A 15654-nucleotide genomic window follows, 5' to 3' on the forward strand; every position below is an offset into this window, starting at 1 on the left:
GTGAAATGCCCCAACCCCTTCTGGGCGTCAGTGGTTTGTCCCGGATAGGCTTGGAGCACTGAGGGGCAAAGCTGTTGCCAACCTTGGTTCCAGGGAAGACGAGCAACCCGGCACGGGTCTCAACTCATCCCTCGCTCCTTTCTTCTCCCTCTCGGCAGTCAGGCAGCATCCTCTCACAGTGTGTTGTTTTCTATGCCTCTTCTCTGGCACCGCTGATGGGGAGTGGTGCTGGGATGAGCTGGTGCTGGTGGGGTGCTTCTCATGTACTTGGTACCAAAACTGAGTGGCCCAGCTCAGAGGCAGGTCCAAGAACCACGGCCATCAGCAGGGCTTTTAATCTGTCTCTCTCCTTCTTCGTGTGCGGGCTGAATCTCCAGCAGATTCTACACTTTAGCATGGATCTGAGCTTCTCCAAGGCACTTCAGACAGATCAAATCGGGATCACGCTCAGATGTAGGCTTATTGCAAGTCACATACGGTTTGAAGCCCAGGAACCAGGGCATGTCCCATCCCTGGGATAGTGACCCCGAAGGGATTAGTATCTACAACTTACTAACTATAACTATACTTATTGCTAACTCTATACAACTGTTCCAGAGGGGTAGCCATGTTAGTCTGTATACAGCAAAAACAACGAGAGTTCTGTGGCACTTTAAAGACTAACAAATTTAATATTTGCATGCATAAGCTTTCGAGAGACTTCAGCTCTCTTCTTCAGATGCAGTAATACAGAAAATAGGTAACACAGAGGCATCTTATAGATATCCAGGTGCATTGAGAACAATGAGGGAGGTGGAGTCCGTTACTTAAGACCTAATGACGAACATTGAGTAGGAGGTGAGAATAGGTGAGCAAAGTAATTTACCTTTGGTAGTGAGACAGCCACTCGAAGTCTCTGTTTAAACCCAGTTTGAATGTGTCAAGTTTGCAGATCATTTCTAACTCAGCAGTTTCTCTTTGAAGTCTGTTTTTGGAGTTTTTTTGGAGAAGTACAGCAACTTTCAGGTCAGAGACAGAATGCCCTGGGGAATTAAAGTGTTCTCCCACTGGTTTATGGATGTTATTATTTTTTATGTCTGATTTGTGTCCATTTATCCTTGTGCGTAGTAATAGTCCAGTTTGGCCAATGTACATGGCAGAGGGGTATTGCTGGCACATGATGGCATATATAACATTAGTGGATATGCAGGTGAATGAGCCCCTTATGGTGTGATTGATGTGGTTAGGACCAGTGATGATGTCATTAGAGACGATGTGTGGGCAGAGCTGACAATGGGGTTTGTTGCAGGGATAGGTTCCTGGGTAGGATTTTTTGTAGGGTGTATGGTTGCTGGTGAGTATTTGCTTCAGATTGGGGGGCTGTCTGTAAGCCAGGATGGGTCACTGCCTGTGACATTCCCCCCCTGCAAAGTGGACTGGTGTGTAGCTGTGTCACCCCAATTCTTCACTCCTGGGCCCCCATTTACCCCACTTCGCTGTGTAAACCACGCACTCCTGGGTCAGCCCACGCCCAGACTCCTGCGAGTAATCAGTCCGTCACCTAGTGAAGGAGCGCTTTAGCCAGCTACTCATGCGATAAACCTCCAGCAAACACCCCAGTCCCAGAGGCAACTCCGGGAACTGCCATCTTGCAGGGTTCAGTGCTGCACACTGCACCCTGCAAGCTCATTTACACTTGTCCATCAATTTATCAAAGAAATTGATATGCACCAGGTCTGTCACTCTAAGTGAGGACTCTGCACACACTCATCCACATGCACTGTTTCAGATAAAACAAGCAAATAAGTTTATTGACTACAGCAAGATTTTAAATGACTTTAAGTCAGATTATGCATAAATCCAGGAATTAATCAGAATTAACTAGAAGATAACTCGCATGTTAACCTAAGACTAATATGTCAGTCTGTATTCAGCTTACCACACAGGCTGGTTGCAATGCCTCTTGCAACCAGGCCCCTCTCGCTGTGGGTAGATTCTCAATCTTCGGTGTTGCTTAGAAGATGGATTCCAGGGGAGAGCCAAGAGACAGAGATGCCTCAGCTTTTAATAAGTTTACCCAACGCCCACTGGGGTCAGGTGATCAGCCCTGACCGGCCACGGGCATGATTTCTCCCACTTGAGCCAAAGTGCTCACAGGTGCTTAGGCCAGTCCATTGTTCCTGTATGCATGCCTCTGCAGGGTGTGGGAACACAGCCTTGTGTTCGTCTGCATCTACCCAAACCATGTGAGACACACATTTGGAGATATGACACAGCAGAGTTTCATATCTGTACATATGTATGACATTGCAGGAAACATGCTACCATACCAATAATGTTCAGTATGCCATGAGCATTCCAAAAACACCTTACATGGCATACTTTGCAACAGACAATACACAGTTACACTGTAAGGGTGAACGTGAATGATATACAAATCACACCATAAGGGTGTACCTGGGGTGCGACATGTCACAACAACTATATACACACATTTTACAAGGAAAAACCCCCCACAGGTTTAGGCGGCTTGCCAAGGCAAAAGAATGTTCCAGCAATTGTCACAGACAATAAGAAGGAACCGAGAGGTCAAGGAGCTGGCGGCACCCCTTATACCAATGCATATGCACGTGATTCTGGAGGGCGCAAGAGCCGACCATAGGGATACCATTGAGGAAAAAAAAAATTTTTCTGGCACTGGTGCAGGTGGTGCACATACTCCTGGCATGAAATGGACATGAGCAAGCGCTGGAAGAAGAACTGTACTTGTCAGTTTCTAAACAAACACTCTGCCCACACCTGACTAAAGAGACAAAATTGAGCAAAGGGAGATTTTGCATAAATAGCAAGAAACATTTCCTGCCAGTGAACTCTGTTAGAGGGGGGAATAACCTGCCAGGGGGAGTCGGGCAAGACCCACCTCTGCAAGCCTTTCAAACTGGATTGAACAAAGCCCCAGGGCCTATACTGCAGGAAACTACCTGCCCTGCTCAGACCAGGATAGGGACATGATGTGATCTAATGGATCCATTTCTTCCATCTCTAAAGGCTCCATGCCTCTGACAAGGGCTGATCATTTCCATCTGCCTTTTCCCCTTTAAGGCCGTTTCGGGTTGTAATTTGAGAAGACCAAGTGAGGAAAAAAGAAAGAAAGAAAATAACTCAGCTGAGTTTCTCCCGCCTCCTCCTCCGCCCTTCCCATGCAGACAGGAGCCACGTCACCCAGTGCCTGCACTGGGACAGCTAAGCAGGCTCAGCCTGGGAGGGACATTCTGGGGGACAATCCCCAACTTTGCACTGGCAGTGGCACAGAAGGGAGGCAGAGGACTGCAGGGAGATGAGAGTAGCTAGAAATTGTGTCTGATCGATTTTAACTATACCAGGAGGAGTGAGGGGACCAGTTCATTCTGGGGGCGAGAATAGCACTGGAGGAAGCTTTTATACTCAGGAGAGAGAGAGTTAACTCCTCTGTTCCAGGAGAGAGGAACAAGGGACTCCATACCCACAGAGAAAGAAAGTTTAATTGGGAGAGAGAGTTTAACTGATCAGGGTCAGAAAAGGGAAAAGATTCACTGCAGAGTTTTACCAGGTAGCAGAGATATTGGGAGAAACCAAGAGAATTCCCCAAGCCTTCCCTTCTATTCAAAACTACCCTGATTAGGTTGCCTTGGGGAAGTTCTTGGAGCAATGAATATATTCCGGATCCTGGGAGACCTCTCCCATTTGCTGGCTATGATCATATTACTGGTCAAGATCTGGAGATCCAAGTCCTGTGCTGGTGAGTTCTCTCCCTCACAATTTTGTGTGTGTGTGTGCACGTGCATGCTGGGGGAGGGGGACCCAATTGGCTTTGGCTCTTAGAAGCAAGACAGTGTGGAGATGAGACAGGAGCAGTGAGTGGGGAGAATCAATGACTCCAGAGCCAGTGGCAGTCTGTGCCCTCCCTAACTGGGTTCCTAGGGAGAATTAAATTGCCCTTTCTCCATCTCTCCTCTTACTCCTTCTTCCCCATCTTCCTTGTCCCACTTTTTTGGTGGGCCTCCCTTCCACATGCACAGAGGAGCTAGCAAAACCACCCCAGCCCAACATTATTTCCCTTGAAGGCTGGGACAGAGATGTGATTGGAAGGAGGGCGTTGTGATGTGGCAAAGAGAGTGGCAAAATATACCAGCTCTTAGCATAGGTGCTTATCTTGGGGTGGGGATAACGTGAGAATGGTTACTAGGGGAGGGTAAGCTAGGCAGGGAGGGGTAAGTGTGCATGCATCTTTTAACAAACCTTTCCAGGCAAAAGAAACAGAGAGGCTATGGAGAGGCATCCTCACTAAAGGCTAACTGAAATCCAGGTGTGCAATATTATAGGCGATAAATGATTGTCCCATGCCCCTGGGCTGCATCTGATGGCCAGATGATGCAGAGGAGCTAATAATAATACTTTGCACCTTCTCCCTATCTCAAAGCACTTAACAACTCTCACCACTCTATCAGGGGTTTTCATCTTCATCGTACAGATGAGGAAAGCCAGGCAGAAAAGGGTGAACCTATTTGACCAAGGTCATCTAGGAAGTCAGTGACAGAGCTAGGAACAGAACTTGGCTCTAATATCCATTCCCCTCCTCTAGGCCATGGGAGCTAAAGGGAACCACCTCTGCCAAGCTGCTCTCTGCAAGGAGAGGCGATTGGTTACTAGCAGAAGGAATAGCTTTAGTTTTTCTGAGTGACTTTAGGGCTGATGAAAGAGGCTGAACTGAAAGCCCTGCAGACTGGAGACTTCTTTTCATTATCCTTTTGCTGCAGGGACATCTTAGGTGGAAATAATGCACGTTTCTCTCCATACCCCAGTCTCTTCATCAGTGTACCTCAACTTTGCCCTCAAGTTCATTGGTGACTGGAGGCTATTGCCACCCATGGGGTGGGACCTGAGCTCTCAGCCAGCTTGCTGCTGAGGCAGACATTGCACAGAACATCACCAGTGGCAATAGGATGTAGGGGGAGAGGAGAAGGGCATTCTCAGGAGAATCAGGATTGAATGGGGCATGAAAAATGAACACCCTCTCACCCCAGAGGTTGCTCTCCAAGGCAGAGCTGAGGCGTGTTGGTGATGGTGTCAGGGAAATCCTGCACAGTCACTGCCCACACAAGAGCTGCTCTGGGGGGAGGGCTGTCAATCTGGCAAACTTCACTCATGCCAAGCTCACTTAACACAGCGCAAGAAAAAAAGATTATAAACACATTGGCTCTATCACAACACAATCCACCCCACCCCCATCTCTCCTCCCTGGTTATTCAGTGCAACTCACCTCCTGCACTACTTTGCTCTAGCACAGGGTGGTTAATGATGCACTCTGAGCACTTCAGGAAAGATATAGGTCAGGGCAAAGCGGCCAGTTACCGGGCCATCCACGGTTCTGCTGAACAAGAGCTCCAGCGTGCTAGCTGTACCATAACTTCAGGCAGAGAGGGGAAGATACAAGTCTGGGAGAAGATCAATTTTGCATTTTAGTTCAGGCAAGTCATTGGGCTGCCTGTGTCACTGCTTTCCCAGCTAGCCCCGGGGCAGCAGGTGGGGATCCCTCTCCCTTGAAGGATAGGCTGACCACCCACTTTGTACAACAGCTATTGTTCTACACACAGAATAACAGAAGCAGATAATGAGGGTGGAGGATTTTCTTTGTCCTGAACTGTTACTTACGGGAGACGATCGCTCGATACAAGAAGAGGGGGCTTGTGCGCGTGGAGAGTTTTCAACAGCAGCGTGCGTCTCCAAACCTTTCCTCTCTTACCAGTCTTATCTCCCATTCCTTCCCTTGATGTGTAGGTATCTCCGGGAAGAGCCAGGTCCTTTTCACTCTTGTCTTCACGACCCGCTATCTTGACCTGTTCACCACCTTCATCTCAGTCTATAACACCGTGATGAAGGTAACAGCAGGGAGACACTGCAGGAGCCCCATGGCAAGCCACCCTATGGGCTCCTCTTTGTAGTTACTGGGGGGAGGTGATGACAGACATTCACCAAATCAGGTTTTCTAAGTTGGGAGGGGGGAGCATCCTAAAAGACCCCCAAAGTTACAGTGAACTTCCCTTTGGGGGAGGGGTTAGATAGGAATGTCCTTTAGATCTGCTATTGACCAGAGACAAAAGACACAACAGCCCACTCACCACAGCAGCTTCAACAAGCTGATTCCACCACTCCACTAGTACCTAGCGAATCCAGAAGCAGGAGACTGGGATTCAAACCTGGGTGTCCTGTGTAGTAGGAGCATTAACACCTTGAGGCACCAGGCCACCACCACCTGTCAGGCCTAAAATAGCAAGAAAAAACCTGGGTCTTCTACATGGCACGATAGGAGCAGTAACTCCTAAGGTCATGTGGTCCAGCCATTGCAGTATCTCCAGCACCGGGAGGAAGAGCGACAGGAATCAATCCTGAGTCAGAGGACAGTCCGGAGCACTAATTTCCCAACTCAAAGCAGGGAGTTGAATTAGGCAATCAAATAACAAGTCAGTCCCTTGTAAGTGGAGAAGTCAATAGGAGGGAAGACAAATGTCTTTCAAGAGGACTCATTTGCTCCTTCCCCCTTCTGCAGGTCATTTTCTTGGTGTGCGCCTACATCACAGTGTATATGATCTACGTGAAGTTCCAGAAAACATTTGACAGAGAGCATGACTCCTTCCGTCTGGAATTCCTCCTGGTGCCTGTCACAGGCCTGTCATTTCTGGAGAATCACAGCTTTACCCCGTTGGAGGTAAGGAAGTACAAAAATTGAATGGACAGGAGGGTGGTCTTATCCACTTAGTGGAAACTAGGTGGGATTTAGCATGATCTGAGGCGCATGGAAGTCAATTTTGTGAAGAAAGGGGCCAGATCGGCAGTCTTTGGAGACAGACTCTTTGATAGACAAGGAAAACAGCTGTTCAAATTTCTGTTGCCTCACCTCCTCATGACTCAGTCCTGATCTGGAGGTGCTACACCTAAAGGTGCATTCTCCGTGAGTCAATTCAATCCTTGGTCTTTCAGGTAATATCGCTAAAAAGGAAACCAGCCAAAGCCAATGAGTGTGGTGATTTTTAGGATGCACCCACCCCCTTCACAAGGAAATTAAACAAAATGTGTCCTGTTGTATGCAGGTGCCGGTTTGATTAGGTAAAGGCCCAGTGAGAAAAGCTGAGTTATGTATTTAAACATGCCCCTTCTCCCACCCAAAGATCTAAATGATTCAGAACCATCAAATTGAGCATTGTCAGCCTAGTCAAACAGGGTAGCACTGTCACCCTCATCCTCCCTTTTTCCTATTGTTTGCTATGCTCTCTTGTTACTTCTTGTCTTAAAATAGCTTGGAAGCTCTTTGGGGCAGGGACAGTTTGTACAGTGCCCACAGCACAACAGGCTCTGATTCCTGACTGAAGCCTTTGAGAACTACTGCAAATTAACTGGCCAGTAAGATTCTTCTCTAAATTGTTTCCCTCTTCTCACAGATCCTCTGGACCTTCTCCATCTACCTGGAATCAGTAGCCATCCTTCCTCAGCTCTTCATGATCAGTAAGACAGGGGAGGCAGAGACCATCACAACCCACTACCTCTTCTTCCTGGGTCTCTATCGTGCACTCTACCTTGCCAACTGGATCTGGCGCTACCACACTGAGAACTTCTACGACCAGATTGCTGTGGTTTCTGGAGTGGTACAGACCATCTTCTACTGCGATTTCTTCTATCTCTACATCACCAAAGGTAGGTAGGGAGCTGGAGTGAGGGTGACAGCAGGAAAAGAAGGGATACATCCTGCTCAGCACCGCAAGCAGTCTTGAGTGGGCAAGGGAGGATGGACACTAGGCAAGTGACCATCTTCATAACTGTCCTTAAAACAAGTAGTAGCGTACAGACTGCATTTGTTTTCACCCCTCTTTGGACTTTCAACCTTTCAAGAAGTTCCAGTTACATGCCAAACAATGTTAAAAACATTAAGGTTGCCAAGTCAAACACTCAAAAGTTAGGAAATGCTAGAATGAAGATAGCTTGTGCAACTTAATTCAACCCCCTTGTGCGTATGCATTGTGATAGTCTTTAACTAAATGATCATGTGCTTCCTTCCCCCCTTCCTCCAACTTAGGACCTCTCCCGTCAGTGCAAAGGGAGGGATTGAAAGAGCAGCTATACTCTATTTTGTTTGATCCTCCTCATACAGCAAGGGTTCTCAAACTGGGGGTCGTGACCTCTCAGGGTGTTGCAAAGTTATTATGGGGGGTTGTGAGCTGTCAGCCCCCATGCATGCCAGTAAGGATAGGATGGCATGGCATGGCATGGCATGTGGGGGGGTCATCACAGCCTGAAATATTTGCAAAGGGGGTCCCAGCAAAACATTTGAGAACCCCTATAGTATGTGGCTCCAGGCCCTATTTACTGTATACTGTCCAAATCCTGCTCTAAATACAGAATTAATGCCCTCATGGACTTTTCTATGGTGGTCCTCACTGCAAGATTTAAGTGCTTCACAAACAATTGATTTATCTTCAACTCCCCTACGAGGTAGGCAAGTATTATCCCCATTTCAAACATGGGGAAAATGAGGCACAGAAAGACTAAGGCCAAAATTGTGTCCACTAATTTTGAGTTCCTACACTGAGATGCTTCTGGCCTGATTTTTCAAAGGACTTTGCATTTTTAAAGCACTTTATGTTCAGAGCCCAGCTCCCATTGGCTTCAGCTGGAGTTGTGAATAAGGAGTACTTTCTCTTCCTCAGATTTCTTGCCTCATTCATCATGTACCTTCCAAGTACAGCAACAAATGAGACAAAGGTCTTGCAGGCAACAGCCTCCTTCACAACCCTTCCTTCCCAGAGTAGGTCAATCCTATGCACCGGATGAGGCAGGCTCCTGTGGGAAAAACACCTTAAAGTTCACCGTGTAATTAAAGACTATCACAATGCATATGCACAAGGTGGCCAAATTAAGGTTGCATAGAGACATTTAATTCAGAAATTTCCTAACTTTTGAGTGCTTGACTTTGCAACCTCAAAGGGTAGTTTCCTAGGTTTGGGCAGGGGGGGAATCCTATAGAACCATGCCAACCCTCTACGCGTCATCAGCAAGGGAGAAACCTTTAAATCCACAGCAAATTCTGCCTCCTCATTTTATGAGAACAAGCCACTAGAGGGGGATGAGACACTCTACCAGTGAGTTTCACAGCTAGTGGTTAAACAGCAGAGGAATGTTGAGACCCAGCAACTGTGGGTTCCTTCAAGACTTTGGAAGAGTGTGTATTCAGTGGTTACAGACCCCTGTTTCACAATCCCCTCCTTCTGCACCTGTTCCATTACAGCCTGTCTCTGTTCCCCTCTGCAGTGAGTCTCTGCCCCCATCTTGATTCCTTCACCCTCTATATTTCAGTCAGGCTGTTTCTTCTTCTCCACACTGCTCAAGCATCAGCATTCAGCAGAGGAAACATGAGAGCATAAGACCAGGCCTACACTATAAACTTACAATGGTAAAACTGTGTCACTCAGGGGTGTGAAAAATCCACACCCCTGACCAATGCAGTTATACTGACCTAACTTCTGGTGCACACGGCACTATGTCAACAGGAGGACTTCTTCTGTTGATGTGGGTACCACCTCTCAGGCAAGTAGATTAACTACGCTAGTAGCATCTTCACTGAAGCATTCCAGCAGCAGAGCTGCACCATTTTAAGTGTAGATTTGCCCTAAGCAATAGTCTCCTTTGTCTCAGTGCAGCAACAACTCCCCACAACTTTTAGTTGCAGGGAAGATCTTGCTCAACCCGAGCAATGCCCAGTAGACTGAATCTTCAATTTAACCATCAAACTCTGAACAAGGCTCTATAGAGCATGTGCAAATAGATTTTCAAACACTCATAACTCTCAAATGTGGATGGATTTTCATGGAAACAGCAAAAAGCACATCCCTTATGAAAGGCAACTAAGGGCATTGCCAATTTTCAAGTCCCTGCACCAAAGCATGGAGGTAGTAGAAATTCTCAATGAAATAGTTGCAAGAATTATTTTTAATTAAACATGGGTAAAACAATGCATTTTCTCCAAATCTCATTTTCAGAAGTGTCTGAACTGTTTTTACTGAAGCTTTCCCAAAAGTCAGTCTAAGGCATGAATGATTAGTTTCAGAAACTTCTGAAAACAGGGTCTTATAAAGCATCAGGCAACCTTAACCAAGTGTCAGCACTGGCTCCCCCTTTAATATATGCTATCACCAAACTTGTGCCTCCAGTGGATCACAGCCAACCACAATAGTCCAATTTCACTGTCCAATTGAAAAATGACATGGGCAAACAAAAATACAAACTGATGTTGCACATTTGGAAGCAAGTTGCGTAATTCTTGGTCCTTGTATTCTCAGCAAGACACTCGCCCACCCTTTTTGTAGAGTTCAGTCTACAACCCCAGCAGCACCACTCAGTGGTCCAAAGTTTGACCACATATTGCATGGTTTTACACAAACTGAAATATATTAAGGATTTCATAAATGGAGAGTGATCCCACATATGACCCAGATGACTATGAAAGAGGAAAATAAGGTTAATTCAGGATTGCTCATTTTCACCAAGAGTATTCCTCCATTTCTAGAGCTCTCCACCCCCCTTTAAAGACCATGTTGCAGCAGCTGTTTTCAACCAAGAGCTGGATATGAATGACTCCCTTTTACTCAGTTTTGTACACATTAGTTCCACTAAGCTTGCACAGTGCTTCAAGACACTTATGGAAGTTGACACCCAAGAACTTGGCAATAGTTTGTATCCTCTGGTACTATTAGCATATGACACTACTCAGGACAAGGGTTTGACTCTTGAAGATAAACATGCTCTACTACCTTCCCAGTGAATAAGGAACAGGGTGGTGTTAAGGATGCTCTACCTGTACTAAAGACATGTGAGGCTTAAAAGTAATTATCTCCTCTTTATTTAATCACTCGCATACCTCTGCCACCAATAATCCCCTGGTGTCACCCCTTCTAATTAGTTGTGATCTGCTAACCTTGCAGATGACAGTGTTATATTCTAGAGGAGGCACAGGGTCTTTACTGGAGAAGTGAAACAGTGGATTTCCAAGTTTCATTGACTATGCTTTCTTCCTCTTCCTTGCACAGTCCTGAAGGGAAAGAAGCTAAGTCTCCCAATGCCAGTCTGAAGACACCACCACACAACACAAGAAGTTCCTACAGATGCAGTTCCAAGATCACAGCTTTCTTATTCTGCCCCACATTGACAAAAATGCCTTGCCTAAGAATCTCAACTCAGTGCCAGGAAGATAGTGAGGCTCTTGATCTGTATGGGGTTTTTCCTTAAATGTCTGCTAGTGTTTTTGCTTAAGTGAATTTTATACTGGTGAATGGTTCTGGCTAGTGAATGAATTCCTCTAACCTCATAGTAGATACAGAAGTGCAAGCTTTATTCTCCCTCCTCTCTTCTCCTCCCCGCAACTCACTTCCAAAATCTGCCTCAAACCTGAATGCTTAAGGGAATCATCACCTCAAGGAGTGAAGTTTTTCCACAGACTATTCTATTTTTTTGGCTTTCAAAGACTGCCAACTGTAAGAGTTTGCTCAGTTCTTAGCAAACAGGCACCCCAAAACCCTCAAAACCACTTCATTTCATACTGGGAAAACAGTGGCAGACAGACCACTTACAATTACCACCATTTGTGTGCAGTGTTCTTGCAGCCATGTAAGCCAAGAATTTAAGAACTGGTAACCAAGAGGTACAATTCCCCATATCCCAATCTATCCAGGCCCTGTAATATTTTTAAGGGAACATCTTTCCACCGAAACTACAAGGATTACAACTGAAGATCTTTCAATACTGTAAATACTCATACATTCTCCTCTGCTCAGTCCCTTTTGATCAGTCTCTGATGTTCTACAGATAGCGAGCATTTTTATTAAAATGTATTTGGTTGCTAACAGACATGACTATTCCTTGGATTATTTTTTGTTATGTAAAATGGGGGCAGTTGGGGAATGGGGGTGAAAACCATTTACACTCTGGAAATAAAACAAATGCTCAGATTTTATTGACAACAGTGTATTTATTTATACCTACAAAAGAAAACAAGATGGTATCAAAAGGACAATTTACAAACTAAGAATAGTAACATAGTTCTTAGCATCCTGTGTCTGAACATCACAAATTTATGAATCTCTCAATTCAAGTCTTCGTTAATACAACAGGAATGTGTCCAGAGACCAGCAAAAGTGTGAAACAGAGCACTGATCCCACACAATAGCCACTAACCCTTCAGTTGTTCAGGGAAATCCACACAGTAAGTTGTTTCAGGAAGTGGGAAGAGAGGAGATGCTAGACTCATTTGACATTCCCACAAACATTTACAGATTGAGAACAATGCAAACATTAATAGATGTTAATGCTGTATCAACAAGGGCCCTTTAGCTGGTATATGAAACAGAACAGCAAGCACCAGGTGGGATGGGGGCAGCACATGCTAATGTGCATTCAACGATCAGGTTAGCATTCAAGATTGGGCATGAGAGAGACTGGACTGCAGCTGACATCAAGTTACAATAAAGCATTGCAAGACCTCAGCGTAACTGTTTTACATCTGCACAAGTCCCTCAAGGAAGAAGTGAAAGCTACAGCAAACCACAAGGCAGTTTTGGCTGTCCAGAGATCCTTTTAAAAGCCAGCTAGGCAGTGTGTCCCACCCCATGCCCCTCCACACCCACAGAAACTCACAAATGAAGAATAGCTCCACGCTTGCTTGTGGGAGAGATAAAAGACAACAGATCAATCAGTGCTTGGACAATAAGAGTTCATTTGTGGCCATCATTTAAACAAACAGGCACAAAAACTTCTTGCCAAAGTACTAGTTAATTTTTAAACTTATTTTAAAAAAAATGGGGTTATGGGGTAGTTGTCCCCCTGGGATTGTGCTGATAACCTACCTGTATGCTGCACACAAACCATACATTCATCCCACCCATCACACTACACCCTAAGGGGAAGATGTATAAAAAAGCTCTTTTTTTAAGCAACCATTTCTCCTGGGGCTAAGAAATGTTCTGCTCTCCTACAGAAGGGTTGAGATGCCTTGTTTGTGACTACTACAGACTCCCCCAATAGAAATTACAAACTCTTGTAATGCAAACATCATGCCTTGCAAATCAGTACATGGCTCTGATTTCCTGCCAAGTTATCTGAACACAAGGTAAGCCAACTTTCACTATGATCTACTGTCCCTGAACTGTCTGCTGATGGCAATCACAAAGTAGACACACTTTACTACTTAAATGGGAAAACTCCCACACCTACCTTAGCCTGTAGAATAAACAAGATTGAATTAAAATATGTTTACTAAATTTCCATTTTCTAACATTTCCTAGAGTGCTACCTACCTGCAAGAGCTGAGCTCTAAAGGGACTGCTGGGACTGGGGAAATGCCAGGGAAAGCACTAGTCAGTCCAGGGTATGAAGGAAATGCAGCTTCAGAATCAGGACACACTAACGAGCTCTCTCCCCCTCCTCATGAAGAGGGGTTTCCAGTTACGCCCCCTCCAATCCCATTAAGTTTTAAGTGGGAAAGCTTTGCTACATTTCACTCAGCACAGAGGCATTCTGAACATGTCCCATGACAAGAGATGCTTTGCTCACTACAGATGCACACAAACAATACTGAATATCATCTTAATTCTGGTCAGTGTTTCCGTGCCTTCTATTGAACTGTTATCTAAGTCACCCCCCAGCAGTGGGAATTCGAGGGCAGAAGTTGGTTTAAGAAGTCAGTAACCAGATTCCATCCATTTGCAGATTCCATCCATTCCTGCAATTTAACAAACGCAGGGAAAGAACTTCATTGGTCAATATTTCAAATGTTGTATTTTAACAACAAAAGTTCTTACACAGTGATTAGATCTGGGGTTTGAGACACCAAATGGAAACAGGTTTCTGGTCTCTGATACTGAGGCTTTACTCTCCTACTCCCTACCATATGCTGCCAGGGACACCATTGAGGTTACTTCAGAAGGAAGGCTGCTGCTAACAGGAGCTGCAAAAATGCCAACCAGAACAGTTTTACACTTTATCTGTGGGGCAACATTCAGAATGCCTCCAAACTGAGCCAAACAAACAGAGCTTTAGAAGTTTACTTAGATTACAAGCATCTATATTGTTATTTAAAAAAGAAATCTCCAATCTAGGAACACCGCTCCCTTGGATTTATTATGTTAAAGGAAGCGTGCCTGGGCTCCCCAGAATTCCCCACCTCTCAATACCTCATGAAATTAAGTGAGCATGTTACAGCAGAGGCCTCCCTGGCTCTGCAGCAAGTTTTCACACAAACCTCAGACATCAAAAAGATTGGGCAGGGACCTATCTGCCTTATACTTATTTTCTTTTGAGAGAAAATAAGAGTCCCAATTTCCTCAACATGCAAGAAAAAAATCAAAAACAATTTCAATTATATATATATATAGAGAGAGAGAGAGAGAGAGAGAGAGTTAAAAACCCACAAGATAAGTAATTGAACTGGGGGCCATTTTTGGTGGGAAGGAGAAATTTGGATGGTGAATTCTAAATCTAATCTGCATGAGAAAGACATCACAGAGGGGGAAAAAGAAAAAAAGAAAAGGTTATTTTAAATGCAAGAGGTCTAGACTGGTCACCAGCAGCCAAGTGGTCTCATTTGCGTGAAGGAGGGGGGGGAGGGGGAGGGGGTGGATACTGGTAGGTGGCAGTCTGTCCCATATAGCCTATCACGTTAGTGCCTGGAGGCTGAGGAAATTGTTGTGACATGAGAGGCTGCGGCTGCTGGCCTGACCGACCTATTCCTGCATACTGCTGTTGGGTGGAGCTTTGAGCGGTTCTCCCAGCAGTGGCAGTGCCACTGGCAGCATAGCCAGTAGCACTGTATTCTGCAGTGCCATAACCACTTGTGCCATAGACAGCTGCTCCATAGCTCCCTTGGGCATAGGCATATTGGCCTTGCTGCACCGCAAAGGCAGAATTTGGACTCCCATAGGCACTGCCATAGGTTTTGTTGGCTCCATTGGCGTAACTGTCACCACGGTCACGGTCTCTGAAGCCACCAGAGTCTCTCCGGCCATCTTTTACTCCCCGGAGCCTCCGTTCACACTCATCCTGGTACATCAGGTTAGGATTGTTGGCTGAACCAGCAGTACGGTAACGAGAACGACCCCCTGAGGTGAATATATAGTGGGGGTCAGTACTGTGGATAACTCAAATAGAAAAGGTCTCTAAAGCTCTGAATTCTTACAATGGTTTTAATTACTCCCTCACCCACTGAAGTCAACAGTTCCATGACAATAGGGCCAGAAGCTGTAAGTAATAGCATTGTCAACTGACTAGGTCACAAATATTCCTGCACAATTTTGCCAATGGCCCTTCTTTTTATTCAAGCTGTGGATACAGGATTTGAATCCTGTATATCATGTTCTACCCCAAGACATGAGAGAGATCAGAAGAACAGAAACACACTGGAAGAAATATAGCACTGACTTAAAACTCTACCCCTGAAAAAAGGGAGAGTATATCAGACTACTGACTGTGGTTCAATTAGGTGGGAAGCAGGACATGACTTCTACCCATTCACACTGTGGCAGTTCTCTGCAGAACACTGTTACTTGGGGAAAAAAAATCCTATGGCTATGATTAAAAAACTGAACTCCCTCCTTCAGT

The 15654-nt window shown here is 45.4% G+C and overlaps 2 protein-coding genes across 2 annotated transcripts in view; one reads left to right on the forward strand and one right to left on the reverse strand.

The window, feature by feature from the left end:
• The first annotated feature begins 3272 nt into the window (after nucleotides 1-3272).
• On the forward strand, nucleotides 3273-12000 carry KDELR3 (KDEL endoplasmic reticulum protein retention receptor 3). The gene is made up of 5 exons (XM_067559484.1): nucleotides 3273-3757; nucleotides 5797-5897; nucleotides 6566-6724; nucleotides 7455-7707; nucleotides 11094-12000. Exons 1-5 carry the CDS (start codon nucleotides 3667-3669, stop codon nucleotides 11132-11134), a joined length of 645 nt encoding a protein of 214 aa, XP_067415585.1. The 5' UTR covers nucleotides 3273-3666; the 3' UTR covers nucleotides 11135-12000.
• A 2162-nt stretch (nucleotides 12001-14162) lies between these two features.
• DDX17 (DEAD-box helicase 17) overlaps nucleotides 14163-15654 on the reverse strand; it is a 30291-nt gene continuing 28799 nt past the window's right edge. The window contains exon 13 of the mRNA XM_067559479.1: nucleotides 14163-15155. Coding sequence (XP_067415580.1) covers nucleotides 14638-15155 — 518 coding nt within the window. The 3' untranslated portion in view covers nucleotides 14163-14637. The remainder of the gene's footprint in view (nucleotides 15156-15654) is intronic.

This window comes from Emydura macquarii, unplaced genomic scaffold (assembly GCF_026122565.2).
Source record: "Emydura macquarii macquarii isolate MOO-44397 ecotype Brisbane River unplaced genomic scaffold, CSIRO-AGI_Emac_v2 contig_2205, whole genome shotgun sequence".
Taxonomy (NCBI): Eukaryota; Metazoa; Chordata; order Testudines; family Chelidae; genus Emydura; species Emydura macquarii.